Raw genomic sequence first — 23534 nt, 5'->3', positions numbered from 1 at the left:
CAATACAAAGTACCTTTTTGCCTTTGAATGTCTCAAACCTATGTCAGTCCAAAGCAATTCCTGTTCATTTCCGTCAGCTTCACAGACTAAAAATTCAGATTGCCGGTGATGGCACTTGCAAACAAAGGTCTAAGGATCTGGGTGCTAAGAAGCAACATGAGTGTCAATGGCTGACACTATGGCTCCAGCATGGAGAAACGAAGCTACATATCAGGTTACATCTGGAGGACACAATTTAAATACAAGTTAACTAGTTAGTGGCTGCAGATGCTTTATGCAAGGGCAAAAGCAGAGTTAGTCACATTCTTTCCCCCTAACTGTGAGCCAAAGTGGGCAGTATCCATGTTTCTGCAAGGTGCACATCTTCCCCCTGCCTGGCAGCTCCTGGACAATCATATGAAGTATGTAGATCATGTGCTTCATTTCCAAACATTGTGAAAATGTTCATGCATACTTAAGGGTCCTGGAGGTCATTATTGTAATCCGTGCTTTACATGTGGAGAAACTGAGGTACAGAATATATATCCAGCCTTACCATAAGCAAGCACAAGTCCAACAAAAGTGAATGGAAGATGAATGTGATTATATCAGCACTGAATTTACCTCACAAAGATGTGAAATGATTTGCTTAAGGTAGTGGAGTGAGACTGTGGCAGAAACTGGTAGAAAGGAGAACTCCTGGACCCTAACTCAGAACTGCTCAGCTTTCTGAACAGTCAGACAGGAATGGATATTTTTATGTAGCTTCATTAGTTAGGCCCAGATTTCCATGCCCTTATTGGATACCCTGAACAGTATCTTACTCCAGGAGTAATCTCAGTGAAGTCAAAGGAAAAACTTCCAGTGACCAATGGAGTTTAGCTCAGATCCTGAATGAAGCAAGCCTCAGTATTACCATGCTAATGATGAAGGGAAACAACTGCTCACATGGGAGAGAACCTTGCATTTATTATCTTATCAGACAATGAGGTAGGGTAACAAGACCACAACTTCAAAGTGTGCCTGAAAGGAGCACAATGAATTCAGAATACAATTAACGATGTAGGGCTTGCTCCACAATGCTTTCATCTTCCACCTTGTGTGGGAGAGTCACCTTTAATTTATCAGTTTCTTCCATTGCTTGGCAGATCGTTTCATAAGCATTACTGTTTCCCGACCAACAGCGTCTAGCCACCTGTCAGATCACAAATGTGAAAATAAATAGATGTAAAAATGCAACTGTATCTCCCCAATTCCTCACTCCCCACCCCCCAACATTTAATTATAATATCTATGTAATTGATGCTATTTCTCAGTTTCTTCGCCGATATAAAAAATAATTTGTGAAATACTTGCTCTTTCATCCTAAGCAATTTTTAAAAAGTTTTTGGATGATCTTGATGCATTTTATTCCAAATAAAAATTATAGGCTGATAGCACTGGCTAGAGCAAGACACATTGTAAACAGATGCTTTGCAAAAGTCCATCAGAAGGAAAAATTATTGCATCTTAATTCAGCTCTGCAAAACTAGCTGCTGTTTCAGACCTAAGTCTGTCTGAAACAATCACTGATTTTATAATGAGGCAAATAGTTGCCTGGTAGGATGCTGAGATCACTGCACATATTTTTCAAATTGAACCCTTAGAAAGATTTGAGACCAAGGGGCCATATGGGCTTAGCTCTGCTGACATCAATGAAGCTGTAGTCAATTTACACCAGCAAAGAATTCAGCCCACAGTCTATAGAACTGGAAGGTTAAGAATGTCGATGGCAGAGTTATGCCCAAACCATAGTGATAGATCAAACCTCCTCCTGATACTTTAAAATAAATGCTAAGATTCAAAGTCATCTTTATTTGTAAAATAGATCTGAGGGAAAATGGCAGATACAAACATGGAGAAGGTCAGAATTAGCTCTGAACTTCTTGGTTTAGACTCATCATGAATTTATTCATGCTATATAGATTCTCAATTATTAATGTATTATGTCATGTATCTGTTGTGCCATTTAACACAAACATCACAGCCAGATCCTGAGCTGCTTACTCAGTCTTGATGCAGGCTCAACACAATGGGCCTAGAAATATGATTTTATTATTCATTACAAAGCGGGGGTTGAAGTATTTGGTCAGGCTCAAAGTCATTACAGTAGGCAAATGTTTAAAGTCCCAGTTCAGCAAAGTACATAAGCATGTGATCAATTTAGGATGAATACATTTTGAGAATTATAGAACTAAAATATCTATTAGGTCAGGGATGGCCAACCCATTACAGACAAAGAACCAAAATAGTGGTGGATACAGTGCAAAGAGCCGAGGGAAAAAAGTTGTTGAGCAAAAAACATAAAAACAAAACAAAAAAGTGCTGCCCCTTTAAGAGCCGTGTGGGGCCCAAGTAGGCCCTGCCCAGACAAGGAAAAAGGGTCAGAGCAGGAGACCATGAGAAGAGCCACAGGTGTGAGAGCCGCAATTTTTTCTTTGAAGAGACACATGCCGCTTGCGAGCTGCGGGTTGGCCACCCCTGTATTAGGTCAACTAGTCCATATCCATGCACATGTAGGATTATTCCTGGTAGTATATCTTCTAGTGTATTCTCCAATTTCTTTCCATTTGTGGATGTAGGAATATAGACAATATTCTAATATTGTCTTTTTTTAAACACTGTGTTGAGAAGTTGGGCTATTGCATGCAATAAATCACATTGCAAGTGTATCTTCTACCAGACTTTTGTTTTATAGGCTGTCTCTGATAAATTATGCTTGTTAAGCATCTGCCGCTATTACTCAAGTCTAGAGATTAATTTAATCTTCTTCGGTCTTCCTCAATGATTTATCTATTCTATCAGATCTGGTACAGGGAATGCATATGGATAGTTCCTCCCACTGTTTTTTTTCTACCACGTTCTCTGGAGAGAACTCGTTTCTGATCTAATGCAAGGAAGGCAACTGAATCCATCAACTTCTTTTCAGAAATAAAACAAAAACAGAACACACCAGAATTGGCAAGCAATAGCCTCAGTTTGTCTGAGACATATCAAGTCATCATGGATAGGCTGTCTTCTTAAAATACAATACATTTGGTCCTTTATAATTTTCTGCATATAATTATGCCACTGTGGGACACTATCTACAGAAATTGAACCTCAGACTTCTGGATCCAAGAAGCATGAGCTGCTTGATCTAAATTACTACCTCCAGTAGCACAAGCATGGGAGCAAAGTCATAAACCCATACTGGTCTTGGCATTAAAGGAGGGCAAACACTCTGTGTTAGTATGTGTTACACTTTCCCTCAGGCCAAGGAAATGGCCCCAGCACGTAGCAGTTCAAACAAATAAACTACTTTGAGTTTGCACATAATTGGCACTTAGTACTAAACTCTAGACTGAGGGACATGTGGCATGTACCCATGAATATAAGTGGCCACAAGTACCTCATACAAAGGTAACTTGAGATTGCTTTTTTCCCCACTGACAATATTGAAAAAACTCTCATTGATGTAAATTGGAGACAAACAGGATTTTTATGCATTGGGAATTCAGTGGGAATTGAGGGTGCTTTGATCTTCTCGGGAGAAGGTCTTGAAATCCCAACATTTATTGGGTCTCTTTTTTAGGGTATGACTCCAAAGCCCATTGACTTTGACTAAAGTTGATAGAAAGACTCCCACTGACTTTCTGCCTGTTTCACGGTACAGCTTGCATGTTCCTGGGTCACCAACATTTTTATGTTTTGAAGAAGGAAAGCAATCTTTCGAGTCAAAACGAAAGGCAGATTTTGCTTACTCCATTGGAAACATCCCAGCTGAGCATCATTTTAGCTTGTTCCTCAGCCTCTTCTGATCCATCCAGAACAAGGCCAAATCCTCCATTTATCACCTCACCCCTTTAAAATACAAGAATTTGCATTTTTAAAGTACATCTTTTTTTAAAAAATATATAAACCAATCCTATAAAGCATCACTCAAGTCAGATGCACTGGGGGAAAGGGAAAATCTAAATTAGGCCTGGATAAAATTGCTGAAATTGAATACAGGATGCAGTCAGTGAGTCTTTGTACTTAAAAGATAGAAAGCTAGCAGTACAAGGAACCAAAGTCCTAGTATAGAAACGTTAGGAAGCCCATTTTATACTTTCCCACACTAGCAGCCAGCAAACCCATTTCTGCCTAAGCCTCCTGTATGTCTCCTGAGAACAGTATGTTCCACATAGCAATTACTTAAAAAAACCCCACAACAACCTAAATACAGAAATGCCAGCACCCTTGATGATTAAAGAGCTAAAGTCACAGAGTTCTTTAAAGATTATGCCTTTCATGTGTGCTACATTCAGGTCTAGCATTCCGATAAGCAAAGTGATGGGGGAGTCATTTTGGTATCTAGACAGACAGACCAACCTATTCATACTCCGATAATCAGAGCCTCACAGCTAAATACAAAATGAAACAGATAATTTAGCATAAAGCATTAAAATATATTTCAAGGGACCATTCAAGGTGAAGTGGCCTGTTAACAGCTCTCCAATCATATGGAGGAAAGGACTGAATAAAGGCACTGGATTTATGGTCTATTACCACAATCTATAACCTACTACTACTCGCCACAGCTGCTTCCTTCACCCTCTCCCCAGGGACCTTGTGCCTGTCTTCGCTGTGACTGAAGGGGTGTTGACGGGCCACTTCACTTTGAATGGCCCCTTGAAATATGTTTTAACCACTTATGCTAAGCAATATGCTCCACTTTGTATTTAGCTGTGACACTCTGAGTACCTTTCCCAGAACTGAAGAAGAGCTCCTTGAAGCTTAAAAACTTTCCCTCTCACCAACGGAATGGTCCAACTTTCTCTGTGGTCCACTGAATGTGACTGATACTTTTTAGCTAGAATTCCAAATTCTGCTCTCAATTAAACCTATTTAAAACCAGAGTACCCAGATCAGCACCTAATTTAATATCAGATCAGCCCACTATCAATATAGTACAATAAGAAAATTAGATCTCTAGTTGTATTTTTTTTTCCAAAGAGAATACTCTACACTTACAGAAATGTTCTTTTCAGTGGCAAAATATTCCCTCCAAGCACAACTCAAAGACTATTCTCTGAAGCAGGAATATAAAGGGGCAGATACCCCATCTCACTAAATATACTACTCAATATAGTAGAATAGCAGAGTTACACACATCTTGGGAAGAGGTTGTTCATAACTCTGAAATATTTGTTATTCTGAACAAAATGTTATAGGTGTTCTTTCAAAAATGTACAACTGAAATTGACATAACAGAGCTTTGAAACTGTACTAGGCAGAAGAAAAATGCTGCTGTCCCTTCATTTTTTAGTCGTTTACATCTAACACAGGACTGTACTGTATTTGTTTGTTTTGATCTCTGCTGGCTGCCTGATTGCATACTTCTAGTTTGAAGTGAGGTTTGTGGTGGATTGGTCAGTTCATAACTCTGAGGTTCTACTGTAAATTGAGAGCAAATCCACTGCTTTCTATGAAATTACACTAACATACATCCAGAACAACAGATTAGAATCAGGCCCACCATCTGAAATGACACCAATAAATTAAACCCCAAACAAGTCATGTTTGTTACGATGGCTTTTCTAACAAAGCCTCTCACTTTTAAAACAGAGTACTTTGCCTTCATTAGCATTAGGTAATATTTTCAAGTAATTAAAGAAACATGTGGCATTTTGACCTAAACTACCTCCTATAATTTCCAGATGCCTCCTCCTAAGGTGATCAAAGAAAACAGGCCCCTTTCACAATCAAGATGTCACACTGTCAACTGTGTAGTTCAGTGCTTAAATTACCTCTGCTTTTTTGTTACTACAGATTACATAGACCTCTTGCTAATATCTATTCTTGTTCAAATGAACAGGCCTCAAGAAATCAATGACATTCAATTGCTATAATTATGGCTAAGCTGGAGTTATTCTGTACCTGCACCAACAGTGCATATGATGCAGACTCAACTAAATAAATACTAATCCTGGTTTTCTGTTGTGTTAGGTTATAACTCAGTAAATCAAAATAGAGGAAAGATGTTTCTTTAGAGGAAAGATGTTTCTTTAGCAGGAAAAAGAAGAAGCATAAGATTTGTTGACAATTCTGGTGAAAACAAAACATCTATTGAGGAGGCTGGCTGCCAAATTAAATTGCGATCCTCATTTCTGAATTTTCTAAACAGCAACATTCCAATGTCAAGTTGATTTCTTTCTAACATATGTATATACATACATTCCTTTATCAGTTATCAGGGAAGTGAAAGAGGAAAAATAAATCACACACATGAAAAGCCTACATCAACTGAGATCAAGGAGATGAGGTGGCTACTTTTCACCATGCACAAGGAGATTTCTGTATTGCAGGGCCAATTGATTCTCACGTCCTCAGTGGTCTTTACAATGCAACACAGGTTCTTAGTTGCTGAAGTGCAAGTTTGCTGGATAAAAACTAAGGCCCAAAGAGCATCTGTATCTGGAGGGCAAAGAAATCAGAGAGATTTGTTGTAATGGTTGGGGACTGTTTCTTTTTTAGCTTCATAATATTCCTCCTTTCCTCCAAAAACACAAATGCAAGGAGGATGCAGCTCCTAGATGGGGTAGTAGTCCATTAAACAACAGAATCACTGCGGTACCAAGGCTTTTAGAAATCTCTCTAGACCAGGCATGTCCAAAGTCCGGCCCGCGGGCCAATTGCGGCCCGTGTTCCGGTTTAATACGGCCCCACAGGTAATTTGGCAATATCTATCTTTTAAGGCCCCCAACAAATCCACATGTATTGAGATGAATACATTGTAAAATCTCAGTTAATGTCAGTTGGTCTAAATCAGTTATAAATATATTTGGACACAACGTGTATACTTGGTGTTATGTTCCTGTTCATATTTTTTGAACTTAAAAGTTGACAGACAACCTTTATTACCAATAATATGTAATGTACTTTACAATGTTCCTGACATATATTTCAGCTTCCTGGATTTTTTTTTCATCTGGCCTTCAGATATGAAAGGCAGAGTGATTTAACACCTGTTTAGATTTGTCATCCATGTGACGAAATGAAAAGTATGCCGTTTGCAATAAACTTTGCATAAAATAGTTAATTTGCATTTAATTTTAATGGTTCAAAGAATGTCAGGCAAAATGGTCGGCCCTCACGCACGTTCACTTCATCAAATCTGGCCCTCTTTGAAAAAAGTTTGGACTCCCCTGCTCTAGACAGTAGCATGGCATTGTTAGGACCTTTAAATCCAGGGGCGCCGACAGGCTTGCTGGCCCCTGGGCAAGGTGGAAGTGGGGCCCAGCTCTGCACTCCTGGAAGGGATGGGAACTCCGGTTGAAGGGGTGGGGCAGAGAGGGATCTCTCCCAACTGCCATGCCAGCCCTCAGGCCAACCGAGAGTGCCACATAGTGTTCTGGCACTGATTTGCTAATTTTCTGATTAATTTTGTGAGCACCATTTTGTATTCCACTCTGACACAGATTCAGTTACTCCAGATTTACAGTAGTGTAACCTCCCAATTTGGCCCATGCTTTTCTATATTCCCAAATATAGAAAAGCTCCACTATGGGTTATATGGGAGTCTGTCCCTCGAGCCGTTCCAGCACTTTTGCTGCACAGAAAAAAATGGCACCCTCCAAATATTGAGAGAAATTACACAGGTGGAGAGATTTCCAAAGTGTGTTCTGGTAGTAACCAGCAGTTGGCCATTCAGGACCATCCCGTCCCTGTTAAGATTTAGAAGTTTTTTTGTTTAGTTTTGTTTTGTTATTTTGCCAAAGATATCAAAACTTACAATACTTCTACAAGCTAGGAAAGTAATCCCCTCCCCCCCCATTTAGGAGAAACAGAAATATAGATAAAATTGAGTGTAAAGCCCCTCTAACAACATGAAACTTACATATAAAAATGAAAGGCGTATAGGGCATTTAGTTAGATGCCAAAGGCGTCGTTTGCCAAAAAAAAAAAAAATAGATGTGGGAATACTGAACTAGATGGTCATTTCTATAACTTGAAGTTTGAACATTCATAATCAATGCATAGAATAAAGTATTCCTAAATATATCAATCATATACATTTAAATAAGAAATGCACTCATGGGCATCATGATCCTTTGGCAGCTTTGCCAGATGACGACAAAAAAGGCTAAATTTAGCATGGAAATGACTCATTACAAATTATTGACTCAGATTTAGTTGCTTTCCATCTCTACAGCTTATGGTTTAAATTATCAAAGCATTTTAGGGAATTTAGAAACATATCCTGGACCACAATAGAACTTTAATATAATGATTAGAAGTATCATGTTTAAGTTTGCAATTTATGTATCAACTATCATGCTGCCAGTCACCATTTCTGACTAGTAGAAAGGTAGGGCCTCTGGGCCATTTGGTAAAGATGCATCATGCAGGCTGTGCATGTCTGTAATCTGATCTCAAGACAAAATGATACTTGTGATTCATTATGATCACTCTATTGCATTTAGAAATAGTTAAATATAAGCTTTTTATCATTAGAAGTTTTAGTACTAGAAGAATATAGATGCAAGTTTTTGTGTTAGATGTTTGAAATAATTATGAGTGAATGAGGAATGAGAGTGTTTAAGGAAAGATAAGTTTGAAGGCTGTTTAGCATTCAGATGGTCAAAGGAGGACCAGAAACTCTGGGGTGCTACAAAACTATCAAAAGGACCCATTGTGTAAGACGACCAGTTCAGGGCAGATGGATGACCTTGAAGCCAGGAACAAGCACCCCCAAATTTAAAGCATTATACATCTCATCAAAACCGGAGCCAGACGACCCCTGGAAGGGAAGCACTAACATGCTGATATCAGATGACAGGGAGGACAACCTTCACATAAACAGATGTCACAGATAACTGATTGTGATGCAAAATAACTGATTAAAAACCTGTCAAGGCAAAATGCATAGATCTCAATGGAAGAAAACTGCTATTAAGAACGGGGTGTCTTGCATGATTCTTTGGGTCTGCGTCCTGCTAAGATTGCAGTGATGGTCTGGACTGAGAGAAGCCCAGATCTTCCCTCGCATTCACTTAGCTGGCCACTAGATTGACGTGAGCAACAGACTGGTAACTATAACATCAATGAGATGGGGTGTGTGTGTGATGTTACATTATCAATAAATGCAGTGTTTTGCCGTATCCCCCTGCAAAAGATCCCATGTACTTCTTTCAGGTATAACATCCTCCATTAAAATTAATGGACATAATGGATGAAATCCTGACCCCATTGAAGTCAATGGCAAAACTCGAATGGACTTCAACAGGGCCAGGATTTCACCCTGTGTATCTGACTGTATCCCACAATTATGGCCCTGATTGTGATCTCACTCAGGTGTTAGTCCATTGAAATCACTAGAGTTAGAATAATGCAGACAGAATGAGCTGATCAACCAGGATGGAAGGTGGTTTTGGTTCCGATTAACAAGGCTACATAATAGTCAGTGTGGATTACATCTGCTGCAAATAGGAGAAACACATGGGGGAAGGATCACATGTCCCCCCTCTTCCCTCCCTCCCCCAATCACCATGGGCCAGAGCCCAGAGTTCCAGATGATGCTTGGGACGCAGTTTCTGGCCCTGCACTCGAGGTTCTGGCTGTTGCTTGGGACTCCACTGCCAACCCCACACGCAGGCTCCCAGCTGCCAGGCAGAAATCACATGGCTGGTGCTTTGCTTGTGTCCTGGCCTAGCAGTTGTTTCTGGCTGCAAGCTCTATAATGCCGATTCTCTGCACCGCTGTTCTGGAACGTGCTGGGAAGATATTGGGTGCTGTATTGCATTTAACACCAAAAAACTGTGCCCCTTTCAGCAACCTGCTTTTCTAGTGGACAATATCCGCGTGACAGTGCAACCAGCCAAAGCAACCACAACAACTTCATGCCCCTCATGTTACAGTTTTAGCTGTAGTTTCTAAACATGCTGGTGTCCATGACTTGTGGTCTTGGTGACCAACATTCCCTGTGGCAATAGTCTATCCTGCACTTAAAGTCATGTGCTCAGCTGAGATTATATCTAAACCAGCAGCCTAGTGAAATGGCCTGGGGGGAAGGGACATTTGGGTATTTGCTAGGACCATTCTTGCTTGCTTTACTCATGAGCATAGACTTGGCCCTGTGTGATGAAAGAGTCTGGCTTTCCCAAAGAACACTGGAGTTGAAAATTGGGCCTCTCTCTACAGTCTTCAATAAGCACCTATGCTGATATTTAGATAGGCCCACGGAAGGGAAGAAGGTAAAATGTTTGTGTATCAACTATCATGCTTCCAGCCACCATTTCTGACTAGTAGAAAAGTAGGGCCCCTGGGCCACTTGGTAAAGATGCATCATGCAGGCTGTGAACGTCTGTAATCTGATGTCAAGATAGCCTACATGGAGCCATGCGAAGGTGCTGGACCTCATCAGTGTTTGATATGAGGAGGCAGTCCAGTCCTGGCTGTGCACCCGCTATAGGAATTATGATACCTACAGGGCAGATATCGAGATACATGACCAAAAGGGGTCATGACCGGGATGCACTGCAGCACTGGGTCAAAGCAAAGGCACTGTGAAACATCTACCACAAGGCATAGGAAGCAAACCACTGTTCCAATGCTGCACCCATGACCTGACAATTCCACAAAGAGCTGGATGACATACTTGAGGGGGACCCCACCTCCACACTGGAGATCCCCATGGATACTTTTGGGGCCTCAAAGGCCATCCCCGAGTGGACCAAGACAGGAAGAGGAAATCGGGGATGAGGGTGCTGAGGAGAAGTGTACCCAGAGCCAGAGGTTGGCTCAGCCTCCAGATGCATGTAGTTAGGAGTCTTTTTCTACCCTGAAGGAAGCCAGTCACAGCAACTGAAGTTTGGGGAAGCACAAACAGCAGAGGATGTGCCTGGTAAGTGGCTTTGCTTTCTAAAAGTGCTGAAGCGAGCTGCTTGGGATAGAATATTTGCCGATACCTGAGCTATTTTGTATCAGTAACCCTCTGTTGCAGAAAGTGAGCTTGGGTCCGTGTGGTGCTAATACCAACACAGGACTAGTCAGATGTGGAACAAGATATTCATGGACTCTCTCACTTCACGGTAATCAGCCTCACACATCTCACTGAAAGTGTTGTGCAGATGCTGGGCAATCTGCCGCTGCAGTCCCATTAAGGGTCACATTCCCATGCCACCGAGCTGTAGGAGTCGGAGGGGGACCATTGCTGCACATAGGCAAACCACAGAAGGGCCAGGACAGAAGTCGCACTCTTGCAGAAAACCTTCCTTGCTTCTCTTCTTGCTCTCAGTGAAATATCTTCCAGGATGAATACATACCGTGGAAAATGTATGGACATTATTGATTATATGGCCCCTCCATGCAGTGTTGGCTCTCCCCAAGACACATTTGCCCAGACTACGGCAAGGCCCTGCACCAATGAATTTCCCTGTCCCAATGGTTAACTCACCATTTTGTGAGTCTTGTCCCCAATGGTTAACTCACCGTTTTGTGTTTTGTGTCTTGTGTCTTATGTGTATTCACCCTAGTACTAGGGATGTTAAATTGTGTTTAATCAGCTAATCGAGTAATTGATTACTTGATAAGGGGGAAAACTGCAGAGCCGCAATGGGGTTAGCTCCCAGCCCCGGGACCTAATTCTGCTGGGGCACTACCTTTTAAATGTCTTAAGAGCCACCAGGGGTTTAATACATTTAAAAGGCAGAGGCACAGTGCTGAGGACTGGGAATAAGCTGGGAATCAGCTGTCCTGACTCACACTCGGGCCCCCGCTATGCCTCGGCCTCCCCTGTGCCACTGCAGAAATGGTGCTTTTAAGACAGCTCCCCACAGCACTGGTTCCTGATCCTCTGCCTTGCTGCCTTTCTCTGATAGGGGCAGCAAGAGGGGGAAGCGGCTAGTTGACTCACAACTCGCCTACTCGATAAGCATGTGTTTATCGGGCTGTCACTAGTTGCTTACGTCCCTACCTAGTACAACTAGTCAGTGATGCATAGGTGAACAGTTCTTGTGTTTAAAATCTGTAAACATACCAGGCCCTCATCTCTTCCCTACCCCCCCTTTCCTGCCCAGAGTGCAGATGTGTCATGCTGCATGTATATTCTATGTTTGTTGTTGTTAAACTAAATTCTTGGGTTTGAGAGAAATCTTTATTCCATTACTTGAAAGCAAGCAAGCACACCCCAGGAAAGCAACAAGCACTTTTGTACTAAGTGAATCATATGGTCCAATCATAAGCCTTCACTAGCATTATAGCCACTGTACTACTGAGTTTGACAACAAATGTTACTGACTTTCAGCATCAAATTGCTATCTCAAGGCATCCCTGATCTTTACGGCCTTGTGCTATGCCTCTCTCATACCCTGGTCTCAAGTTCTTCAAATTCAAGCTTCAGATGCTGAGCTTCAGAGATCCAGCCCTGAGTGAAGCTTTTACCTTTCCCTTCACAAATATTAAGAGGCGTACAGCATGCAACTATAAGCATAAGGACGTTGTCATCAGCCAAGTCCAGCTTCAGGTACAAACATCACCAGCGGGCTTTTAAATAGCTAAAAGCACACTCCACCATCATTCTGCACTTTCTCAGCCTTTTTAAATCGCTCGTTGCTGCTATCAAGGCTCCCAATGCATGGCTTCATAACCCACAGCATTAAGGGGTGGGTGATGTCTCCCGGGGTCACAATGGGCATTTTGACATTCCCCTATACAGTGATGATCTAGTCCAGGAAGAGAGTCCCCACTTGCAGCTTCCTGAACAGGCCAGTGTCCCAAAAGATGCATGTGTCATATACCTTTCTGGACCAACATTAATGTCCGTGAAATGATCACAATGATCCACAAGTCCCTGGAGCACCATGGAGAAATACCTCTTCCAATTAATGTACTCAGAGGTGGAATTGGAATATGCATGCTATCTATCACCCCTTCACAGTTAGGGAAGACCATCTGTACAAAGTCAGAGCCTGCACCCCCAGCCGGTGCTCCAACTTAATTTCATGCACGTTGCCCAGAGGCATGGTCATTTGGAGCATGACGCGATGGGGTGCCCTGCTCCACAATGCAATCACTACATGCTTCTCTCTAGCAAGGTACCTCTCATTCTGGAGTCTTTTTTCTGCCAGGGTTGCATGGAACTGGTTTTCCTCATCTGAGAGTTCTGCAGCCACAGCTCATCCTCCCAGACTTGCATTATGATGTGATCCCACCACTCAGGGCTTGTTTCATGAGCCCCACAGTGGCATTCCACTGTGGTCAGCCCCTCCATGAAAGCCACAAGACATCTCTTGTTACAGGCATGATGCATGGCAAGATCAGTGTCTGACTCCACTTTGTAGCTTAAGGGTTAACTCAACGGCCATTCGTGACCTGTTAGTGAGACCTATCGGTATTTTCTTCAACAGTTCAGGACCCATCCCCGCAGACCAAGCAGGCAGAGCATGCAGCACATTGGAAGATGGCACCAAAGGCCGATAGAAGCACAGGGGTTGCTGGGATGCAAAGCAATGTACCATGGGGCATTGGGACAGGGCCCAGAATGTCCTGGAGACCCCCACTGCAGCCTGGGTGGCCTTTTCCCAGCTCCAACCCAGCCCCAGCTGGAACCTGGCAGGGCCACAGAAGGGATGCCTATCCTGCATCCCCACTCCTGGAACTGCCATAGTGGAGAGAGGTGCCTTTCCTTCCCAGCCCAGGTGCTGCTGTGAGGAGAGAGAACTGGGGGGGGGGGGAATTCCTCTCTCCTCACAGTAGCCTTGGAGCATCCTTCTTCAATCCAAACCCCTTAACTCAGTTCCATCCTATAGCCAGCCAAACGTACACCCCAACCCTCTGTCCCGGTCCTGAGCACCTCATCCCCTGCTCCAGCCCAGAGCCTGCACCTCCAGCTGGAGCTCTGACACTCCTGCACCCCAACCTTCTGATCAAGCCATGATCCCCTCAGCATCAGCCCCATCCCCATCCTAAAACCCACACCCCTAGCTGGAGCCCTCACATTCCTGCACTCCAGCCCTCTGATCAAACCATGAGCCCCTCAGCCTCAGCCCCACTCCAATGTCCACACCCATAGCTTGAGCCCTTACACTCTGTACCCCAATCCTCTGCCCCCTCCCACACTCAGAATCCTTTGGCCCCACATGTTCTGCATGAATTTCACTATGTGCATTGCACACCACCTCCATGCTGCATGTCACCTCCACATTGGTGCTAATAACAAAATTAATTCTGCTGATGGATGGGAAAAATTAGAGGGAATACTGGTCCAGAGTAAGTTTTTAAGGGAGCTACTGTGGACTTACACTGGTGTAACCAAAACCAGAATGTGACCTCTGAGACTTATCTTGAAAACATGTCCCCATCTTTCTCTATATGGCAATCATCTTGTTCTGCTTCTCACTTAAAAAAATCCCCCCAGGTTCTCTGTCAAATGTGAGAAGGGAGCTGCTGTTAAACCAGTCCTTGCCTTGCCACTGTCAGAACTGAAAGAAGGGGAATATTTGCCTGTATCTGCGCTGTTTTGCATCAGTAACCCTTTGTTGCACTTTAGCACATGGGCATGTTATATTGGGGTCCTAAGGTCACAGATTTAAATGCAGCTTAAGGGGAAATCTAAACACAATCCATCCACTAACACTCTAGTTCTTCATGTGTGAAGACAGTGTTAGAAACGGGGTCTGTTCAAAAAGACTAAGCCAGTCTGTGCTTGTTTGGCAAATTAAGTTTCCAAAATAATGCTATGGCCAATGTCCAAAACACTTTTTCTTGACATATGGACATTAATTAAAAAAAACACTCATACAACACCACAATCAACATACCCTTTGAGCCTTCCCTACCAAAATCCCCATTGTTCCCATGATAATGGGTTTTTACTGCTGCAGTAGCACATGCACACCTCTCTCTCTCTCTCTCTCTCTCTCTCTCTCTCTCTCTCTCTCTCTCACACACACACACACACACACACACACACGTAGAACTACATTTCCCTTCAAACAAAATCAAGTTCTCCTTACCAACCAACTCCACCACCATTGTGTAAGGCAACCCAAGTTGCTCCTCTAACTGCATCTCCTACAAAGTTCTGTACTGCCATATCTAGGAAGAAAGGAAATGAGTTACTGTAGCCCTTAAATGCTTTATTTGTTTCAATTAATACTTGTTAGCAATTTGCTGCTTTTTCTCACACTTGAGGAGGGCAAAGGGAAGAGACTTTTTTTTAAATCATCTTTCCTTCTACACATGAAGAAACACATGCCAGTATCACAATATGCTCTGCTTTCTCAGAGTTGTAGTACTCTTTAGACACTGATTAAGCAGAGATCTAAAATGAGAGACCTGTGCAAGAGGGAATGTAGAAAACTAGAAAAGTAAAGAAAGGCATGTCTACATTTAAACTGCATCAGCAGCACATCCAAAAGGAGGGGCTCAGCTGTCGGCATAGGTGATCCACCTCCCCATGAGATGGTAGCTCAATTGACAGCAGAATTCTTCTGTTGACCTAACACTATCTACACTGGAAGTTAGGTCTGCCTAACTACATTACTTAGGAGTGTGGATTTTTCATACCTTTCAAAAACATAGTTAGACTGATGTAAGTTCCCAATAAAGACCAGTCTTAAGACTTAACTGCAATAGATAAGACTTTGCATAGACATGGCATTTTTCATGATAGTCACATTATTTAATTGTAAGCCTCAGTTATGTGTCAGAGTTGGGTGTTGTCATCTCCCTTCACAAATAGAGAAACTGTGGCACAGATAAGGTCTCAATTTTTTTAAAATATCCACTGATTCTGATAGCCTCAGTTTTGGGGTCTCACAGGCATCCAAAATCAGTTGATGCTTTTGAAAGCCTAGATATAAAGTGGAAAAGCAAAGGACTAGAAATCAGGAATTCTCGTTACCAAACCCAAGCTCAGACTGTCAAGCTCACAGTGCTCTGTCATGTGCAGAGAACCGGCAAAAAGGCTGTTGCATCAAGTAAGTCTTATGTTGAGATTTTACATGGGGTTTAGGTAGTGTGTGGGATTTGCTCTGTATCTCTGTACAGGAATGAATTTTATCTATAATGCTTAGTAGTTGTAGAATTCACCTAGAATATGTATTTATTTTAAAATCACAGTTTAAAAAAGCAGAAAATAAATAAGAAGCCTGATTTTCAGTGCATGACTTCCTTTGAAGTGCACACAAACACAGAACACACATTAGCCCATGCAAAGAGAGTGTCAACACTTGTGTACCCAATTCTAAAATATTAGCTTTGCATGTAAATTTCAGTACATCAAAGTATGCACAGATGTGTGAATGCATGGAAGAAATTGCACATGCCAGAAGATAATGGGCTAGACCCCAGTGGAAACAAGACCCCATGTTTTTTGATTCAAGAACAACAGAGCAAGTACTTTGATTTTATGAGCTCAAAATCAACCCAAAGAAACAAATCCATACATCAGCAGAACCACACTTGCAGTGTGGTACATACTATATACTCAGTGTAAAAACTAGATAATGCAGCCATTGATCCATGTTAAAACTGTCAAAAAGCTTTCATTATCTCATCATTTTGTCTGGCATAATGTCACTTTAATAACCCAGTTAATATAATTATAACTTTCTGGTACTGGGGACAAGAGGGATTGGAATGTACACTCAATATGTAAAAATTCCCACTCTCTTCTCAGCCTGAGAAGAGACAAGGTTAGGAGGGAAACAGGGCAAGCAAATTAGTGTTGCAAAAATTTGCAAGCCCTTTGCTTTGGAAAAGGTCACTAAGTGAGCAATCAATAGCGCTGAAAGACACTTTCCTCAGCTGCACCTTCCTGGGCTGAGATGACCCATCCTCACTGATTGTCAGGCCACGGCACTTAATGCAAAACCAAAACAGATGGACCAAAGTCATAGAAAATGTCAATATTCAGTAATGAGAGGACTTCAAATGGACCAGTTCAGATAAACAACCAGATTTTGCAGTGTTGAAAAGAAAGAGAGAGAGAGAAATGAAATTAAATGCTTCTCCATTCCCTCTGAGAGCTTAGGAGCTTGGGGTATGTCTTCACTAGCCACCCTAATTCGTATTAGGGTGGCTAATGTAGTCATTCGAACTTGCAAATGAAGCCCGGTATTAAAATATCCCGGGCTTTATTTGCATGTTCCCGGGTGCCGCAATTTTTTAAATGCCCGGTAGTTCGGACTCCCTGCCCGCGGCTACACACGGCACGGGCTAGATAGTTCAAACTAAAGCCCCTAATTAGGACTACCAGTACTCCTCCTGCAATGAACTACCAGCTGGGGCAGGTTCTACCTTTCTAATTACACCAGCGTAAATCTAGAATAATGCCAGTAACTTCTGTGGCATTAGTTTAGATTTACATTGGTATTACCAAGTGCCCTTATACTTGAATTAGTTCTATGCACATTTCTATAGTATAATGTATAGCCAAGGGACCCTGATTGTTTGCAGGTGGGATTGAACCTGGGATCTTAGGGGCTACAGCTTATGGGCTAAAGCTTAGGTTGTAGAGAAGACTTCATTCTCCCTTTCTCAGTGGTCTCAGTGTTTCGGGGTTACAATATTTACATCCCATAAAGCCTCCATGTCAAGATACCATGAAATCTGAGTAGTTGGAATGAAAGGGTTAAATAAAACCCATTCAAAATGTTCTATGAAAACTAATTTCTTGTTTTAAGCCATTTCTTTTGTTTGCCTAGGCTAGACAGACATGTCTCAACTTCTCTGCTGACCTGCACAAAAGGCTGATCCATCATAGATGTTTGAGGTCTCTCTGTAAGGACTGTCGGTGCCACTTACATCATGATGATCTCGACTCAGAACAACTGGTGCCTGTAAAAAGCCAAGGACAAGGAAGAAGAATCTCACACAGACTGTCAGCTCTGTCATTCAAAGACTTTTTTTTTCAGATTTCTCTCTGCCTCAGTGGTTTGCCATCTCATTTCAAAATTCATCTAAAAAGAACTCTACTCACTAGCCTAATCCTCTTTTTCTTCTTTTTATTATATCTCGTAAAGAAATGCTGACTTTTGGCATGTGTAACCTGGTGGAGAAAATCAGCCTCACCACCCAGCCTTTTTTTGAGAACTCTGCATGAAAAGTATATTTTCACAGTAAAAAAAGAATATAAACTGTTGCAAACTTGATTATTTGTAATATTTTAAAAAATGTGAAATTAAGTATATCTGTGGCTATGAGAGATTACGTAGATATTTTTAAAACACATTTCATTTGATAATTTAACTCTAACTTTATCATTTAGTACAACTGTATTTGTAACTCTATAGCATTTAAGGAAACTGTTTGTTTTTATGAAAGATGCTGTCCAAAATTATAGACCAATGCTATGAACTTTAGTCACAGAGTATTCTTTATTCATATGAGAAATACTATTGACTTCAGTGTTACTACATATGTGATCAAAGGCTTGAGAGATTAGGCCTTTAGCTTGTCTTGTTCTCACTGATTTTCAACCCCACAAAAACAACATATGTGTGTCACTTAAACATCACTACAGGACCAGTTCTGTATTTGTACAGCACTTAGCAACATGGGTCTATATGTATTGCTACTGCAATACAAATAATAATTAATAAAGCTGGACAGAAACAGGAATTCCCATTCCACAGGAAATTCCAAAACCATTGAAGTTTTTTTTTTATAAGTGGAACAAGGAATTTTGAAATTTTCCAATTCCCAAATTTCATTTGGAAAGAGTCAAAACGACATTTCATTCTGACCTTTTGGAAAGGTTCCCAGCATTCCTTGAGCTGCTCACAGCCCCGGCAGCCCAGTAGCTCAGAGAACTTGAAAAACCTGGGCACCTTGGCTCTGTCTGGCAAGCTGCCTTGGAGCCAGCAGCATGGAGGCCCTGGGAGCCTGGGCTGCTGAGGAGCGGGGAGTCTGGAAGCCTGAACTGCTCAAAAGAACACTAGACAGGCAGGCACAGTGGTGGGCAGGCAGGGGGGAGAGAAAGGGAAGGGTGAAAGGAAGCAGTTGCCCCAAGGCCCAGGGATACAAAGGAGCCTGGGATTCCCAACTGCTGCCACTGTTACTGTGACAGCGGCCAGAGTCCAGGGTGCTTTCAATTGTTGCTGGAGTGGCTGAACCACGTGGCTTTGAGAGCTGGGGGGAAGGGCCCTGCACTCTGGGCAGTGCAGAGGTCTAGCCAGAGCCAGCCCAAGCTACGGGCTGACCAGGCTACCGCCAGGGGCGCCCCATTGTAGGGGACACCGTGCGGGGCTGCCAAACCGGGCGGCGGCGGGGTGCGCTCTCGGGGCCCGGGACACACAAATGGCTCAGGCTGGCCCTGGGTCTAGCTGCCCTCAGCCCTGCCCTTCCACCCAAGGTCTTGCCTGTTCTGGGAGTGGGCCAGGCCCTTCCCACCTCACCCAGGGGCCTGCAGGGGCTGTCTGCACCCTTGGAGGCAGATCAGCTGGCAGGAAACTAGGCCAGGTTCTGCTGGAAACCGGTTTGATTTTCATTGGATTTTTGTCAAAATAGACACATTCCCCTAGAATGTTTCAATTCTGCCAGGTGGGCATTTTCCAGTGGAAACATATTCCATCTGAAAATTTCCAGCCAGTACTAATCTTACTATATATTTTAGAAATGTGCATCTGTCTGTCGGTGAGTCCATTTGTTCAAGAATTCCTCCTAAACAGTAAGAGCTAAGACCAACAGTTTTAGTATGCAGCTTCCTCTTATCATAACTTAAAGCAGGGTCAGGGTTTGGTTGCGCCAAGACAACTGGTTGTGCCTGTAATTCGATTGTTTCTCATAAAATGGAAAGTAATAGAAAGGTAGCCGTGTTAGTCTGATCTTGGTAACAAAAGGAAAAAAAATGATGTAGCTCTTTCACAGGAGCTCTCCCACAGGGCTTCCCAGATCTGGACAGCCCCCCGCTGGGCCTCTTGGCCAGCGGCGGTGCGGGGCTGCACGTACTGACCAGCCATGCGGTCAGCCTCAGCCATCCAGGCTGACAGGAAAGCCTCCCCCTTCCTTTCACATAAATTGTGCAGCACACAACATGCTGCCACCATGGGAGGGATACTGTGCTCGGCGAGGTCGAGGCGGGTGAAGAGGCACCTAAAGTGTGCTTTCAGTCGGCCGAAGGCCCCCTCAACCACGATGCGGGCCCTGGTAAGCCTGGCATTGAAGGCCTGCCAGGAAGGGTTGAGGTGCCCCGTGTACAGCTTCATCAGCCAGGGCTGTAGGGGGTAGGCCGCATCCCCCACCAGACAGACAGGTATGTCCATGTCCCTGACCCTGATGTGGCAGTCGGGGAAGAAGGTCCCAGCGTGCAGCCTCTGGCACATGGCAGAGTTGCGGAACACCCTGGCACCGTGTGCCTTGCCGGACCAGCCCACATTTATGTCCATGAACTAGCCCCAGTGGTCAGACATGGCCTGCAGGATCACGGTGAAGTAACCCTTGCAGTTGATATACAGGGAGGCCTGGTGTTCCAGGGCACGGATGGGGATGTGCGTCCCGTTGATGGCCCCCCCCGCAATTGGGGAAGCCAAGGGCGCTGAACCACTCGATGACCGCGTCCGGGTTGGCAAGGCAGACCATCCTGTGGAGCAGCACCCGGTTGATGGCCTTGACCACCTGCAGAGAGACACAGAAAACCGTGACTCACTGGGGCACCCGGGTGGTTGGGAGTGTTCGTTCCCTGGCACTGCCCCACTCCTGGAAGCAACCCCTGCTGTGATCCTGGCCGCCGCGGGCGACATGTAGTACAGCCAGGACAGACCGAAACCTCCCGTGAAGGTCACTTTCGCCTCCTCCACCCCCCGGTTTCCCTGGGGCGACCCATCCCCTCCTTGCAGCTCGACTCCTCCCCAGCCCAGTGGCTGGTGAGTGCCGTACCTGCATAAGCACTGCTCCGATGGTGGATCTCCCCATGCCGAACTGGTTCCTGACAGATCGGTAGCTGTCCGGCGTGGAGAGCTTCCACAGGGCGATGGCCACACACGTCTGGAGGGGGATGGCGGGCCTCATGCGAGTGTCCCATCACCGCAGAGCAGGGGCAAGCCACTCGCAGAGCTCCAGGAAGGTGTCCTTCTTCATCCTGAAGTTCTGGGTCCACTGTTGGTCTCCCCAGCACTCCAGGACGATGCGGTCCCACCAGTCGCTGCTGGTGTCCAGACGCCAGATGCGGCGGGGCAGGCTGGCATCCAGATGCTACTGTGGCTCTCCATGGCCCCCAGGGAGGCAGGGGGAGAGGCAGGGGGCTGACGTGCACCAGATGGTGCCAGGCAGCCTCCAGCCATTGCTGGCAGGCTTGCAGCGTCAAGTCCAAAAACTGGAGCAGCATGCCCAGGGCGAGCTCTGGCTCCATGGTGCCAACTGTGGCCGCATCCCCAATGGAAACCATTGACGCAGGCAGGTGGAGAGGAAAACGCTTTGCTGTCCCTCGGCGAGGTAGGCAAGCAAGCGGAAAAGCTGAGAACTAGCTGTCCAGGGGGGTCCCTTTAAGCACAAGACTCAGATAGCCTCAAACAGCAGCCACACAAAGCAACTACTGACCTGATGCCCTGCCAGAACCGGTTTCAGCTGTCCTTAAATGCGACCCAGCGTCCAATCAGTGTGGACGTGCTATTTCAAACTAGCAAAACGCTAATTCGAATTAGTTTTTGGGTCTAGATGCGTTATTTCGAATTAGCTTAGTTCGAATTAGCGCTATAGTGCAGACATACCCTCAGAGCTCTGAGGCATTGCCAGGTTTAGTTTTGCAATGATGCTCATTTTGAATCCTGAGAAGATGAAGGATATTTGGAATATGCTAATAAACATTTCTGAGTAAAAAAAACCATATTGCTCCACTGACATTCATTATAAACATTACATGAATTTGCTTCTTTAAAAATGAAGATAATTCAGCTCTGATGCTGGAAACACAGAGACGCATGATTTAATGTCTTGGGGCCAGATTCCATGGGCACTTACACAAGAGTGAATCCAGAGTAACTCCAGTGATGTTACATGGTTGTAAAAGCCTGTCTGAGAAGCAAATTGGTCCCTTAGATTTTCTGAGAAACCAAAAATATAAAAGATGGATTTGAATCCTTGGATCTGAACGGTTGTCTGATTTGGGAGACTGGAGATCAGAACCCTTGAGGCTCAGAACCACCTCTAAAACAAAAACAACATGCATGCTGATTATATTACTCTGTTGAATAGACAAACATGCATGCCAGGTCCTATCATGATAAAATACAGGGAGCAAAATGCCACCACAGCATGCATCACTTAAACACCTTTCATGAGAATAAAACAGAAGCAAACATTCTTCTTTGTTTTGTGCACCAAAGGTTTGCGTACTATATAGTTTTGCTGTGTTGTGAAAGCCTTTAATATGTATGTACCAACTGAGCCCAACGAGGAGACCAATATTCCTTGCAATAATAAATGTGTATTATATACAGGACAGTGCCCAGAGGTCCCATTCAGTCCCACAGTGCTACATTGCTGTACAATTATATACAAAGTCCATACAAATTCCTGTGCACGTGCTACATTTCAACAGGGTCAATTCTGCCTCCATTGCCCTCTGAACAGTATCTTACTCCTGGAACCAGGTACCACTCAGATGCACAAAGGTGGCAATATCAGACACTATGTTGGTTTCTCTTAATTTTTCACTAGCGTGCGAAGTGCGACTGAATATTGACTATATGATGCACCTATATGACACCAGGCAGTTTTGTTACCTGGGATTAAATGTGGTCTCTATAATGATATTTTCTAGATCAGACTCTCCTTTTGTTGAATATGTTCAGGTGTCACAGGGAGGAGAATTTGACTACATTTTCTAATAGCATTCTTGTCCGCTTAAAGAGCGTATTTTTTTATGATCATTGTTTGAGCAGTTCTACTTCTCCCATCCCACCCTGGTCCCAGATACTAACCACAATTATCAAACTACTCTGAGTGGGAAAAGCCATACCTTAATTCTTTTGTCAGCAATAGCTTGATTAATAGCCACAGCAATAGACACACGACCCTTCTGATCAGAATACAAGATTCTGGCCTGGGAGCCAACTACCTGGAAAATGAAAAATGCCAGAGTGATAAGATTCCCTCTGCAGCTGGCTTATCTCCAAGCCCCAGAAAAACGCAGTGGTAGAATCGGCCCCCTCCACTGGAGAAAACATGGAGTATTAATCTGCAAACAATCACTTTCCAGAAATAAGAAATTAACCCCCCCTCAATTGAACTGAGTTTTATCTATACTTGCACAATGAGATTTTTTTTTCTAATTAGTTGTTACAGTTCAGTAAATCCCACTTTTTCAACCACTCTCTTTGTCAGGTCTCCAGTCCCCTAACTACAATCCCCTTATCAACAGCTGAGAAGCAGAGATTGGAACTGGTGGTGGTGGGCTGGAAGGGAGAAAATACATGGAGACAAAGAACATCAAACATCTGTCTCACATAGCTATGCTCCCATCCATCCCTTATTTGGCAGCTGTTAGTCTGGCTTGAATCCTGCAATGCCAGCAGTTAACTGGCTATAGAGCCTAACTGTGCATCAAAAAC

General features: G+C 43.7%; 1 protein-coding gene across 1 annotated transcript in view; it reads right to left on the bottom strand.

Moving 5' to 3' along the window:
• Window positions 1-928: 928 nt before the first annotated feature.
• UROC1 (urocanate hydratase 1) overlaps window positions 929-23534 on the bottom strand; it is a 76689-nt gene continuing 54083 nt past the window's right edge. Inside the window, exons 16-20 of the mRNA XM_006131264.4 lie at window positions 22943-23041; window positions 17724-17823; window positions 14997-15078; window positions 3762-3861; window positions 929-1174 (exon numbers count right to left, since the gene is read on the bottom strand). Of these exons, the coding sequence (XP_006131326.1) occupies window positions 1034-1174; window positions 3762-3861; window positions 14997-15078; window positions 17724-17823; window positions 22943-23041 (522 nt within the window). The 3' untranslated portion in view covers window positions 929-1033. The remainder of the gene's footprint in view (window positions 1175-3761; window positions 3862-14996; window positions 15079-17723; window positions 17824-22942; window positions 23042-23534) is intronic.

This window comes from Pelodiscus sinensis, chromosome 11 (genome assembly GCF_049634645.1).
Source record: "Pelodiscus sinensis isolate JC-2024 chromosome 11, ASM4963464v1, whole genome shotgun sequence".
NCBI lineage: Eukaryota > Metazoa > Chordata > Testudines > Trionychidae > Pelodiscus > Pelodiscus sinensis.
This window is presented reverse-complemented; position numbering and strand designations above follow the sequence as displayed.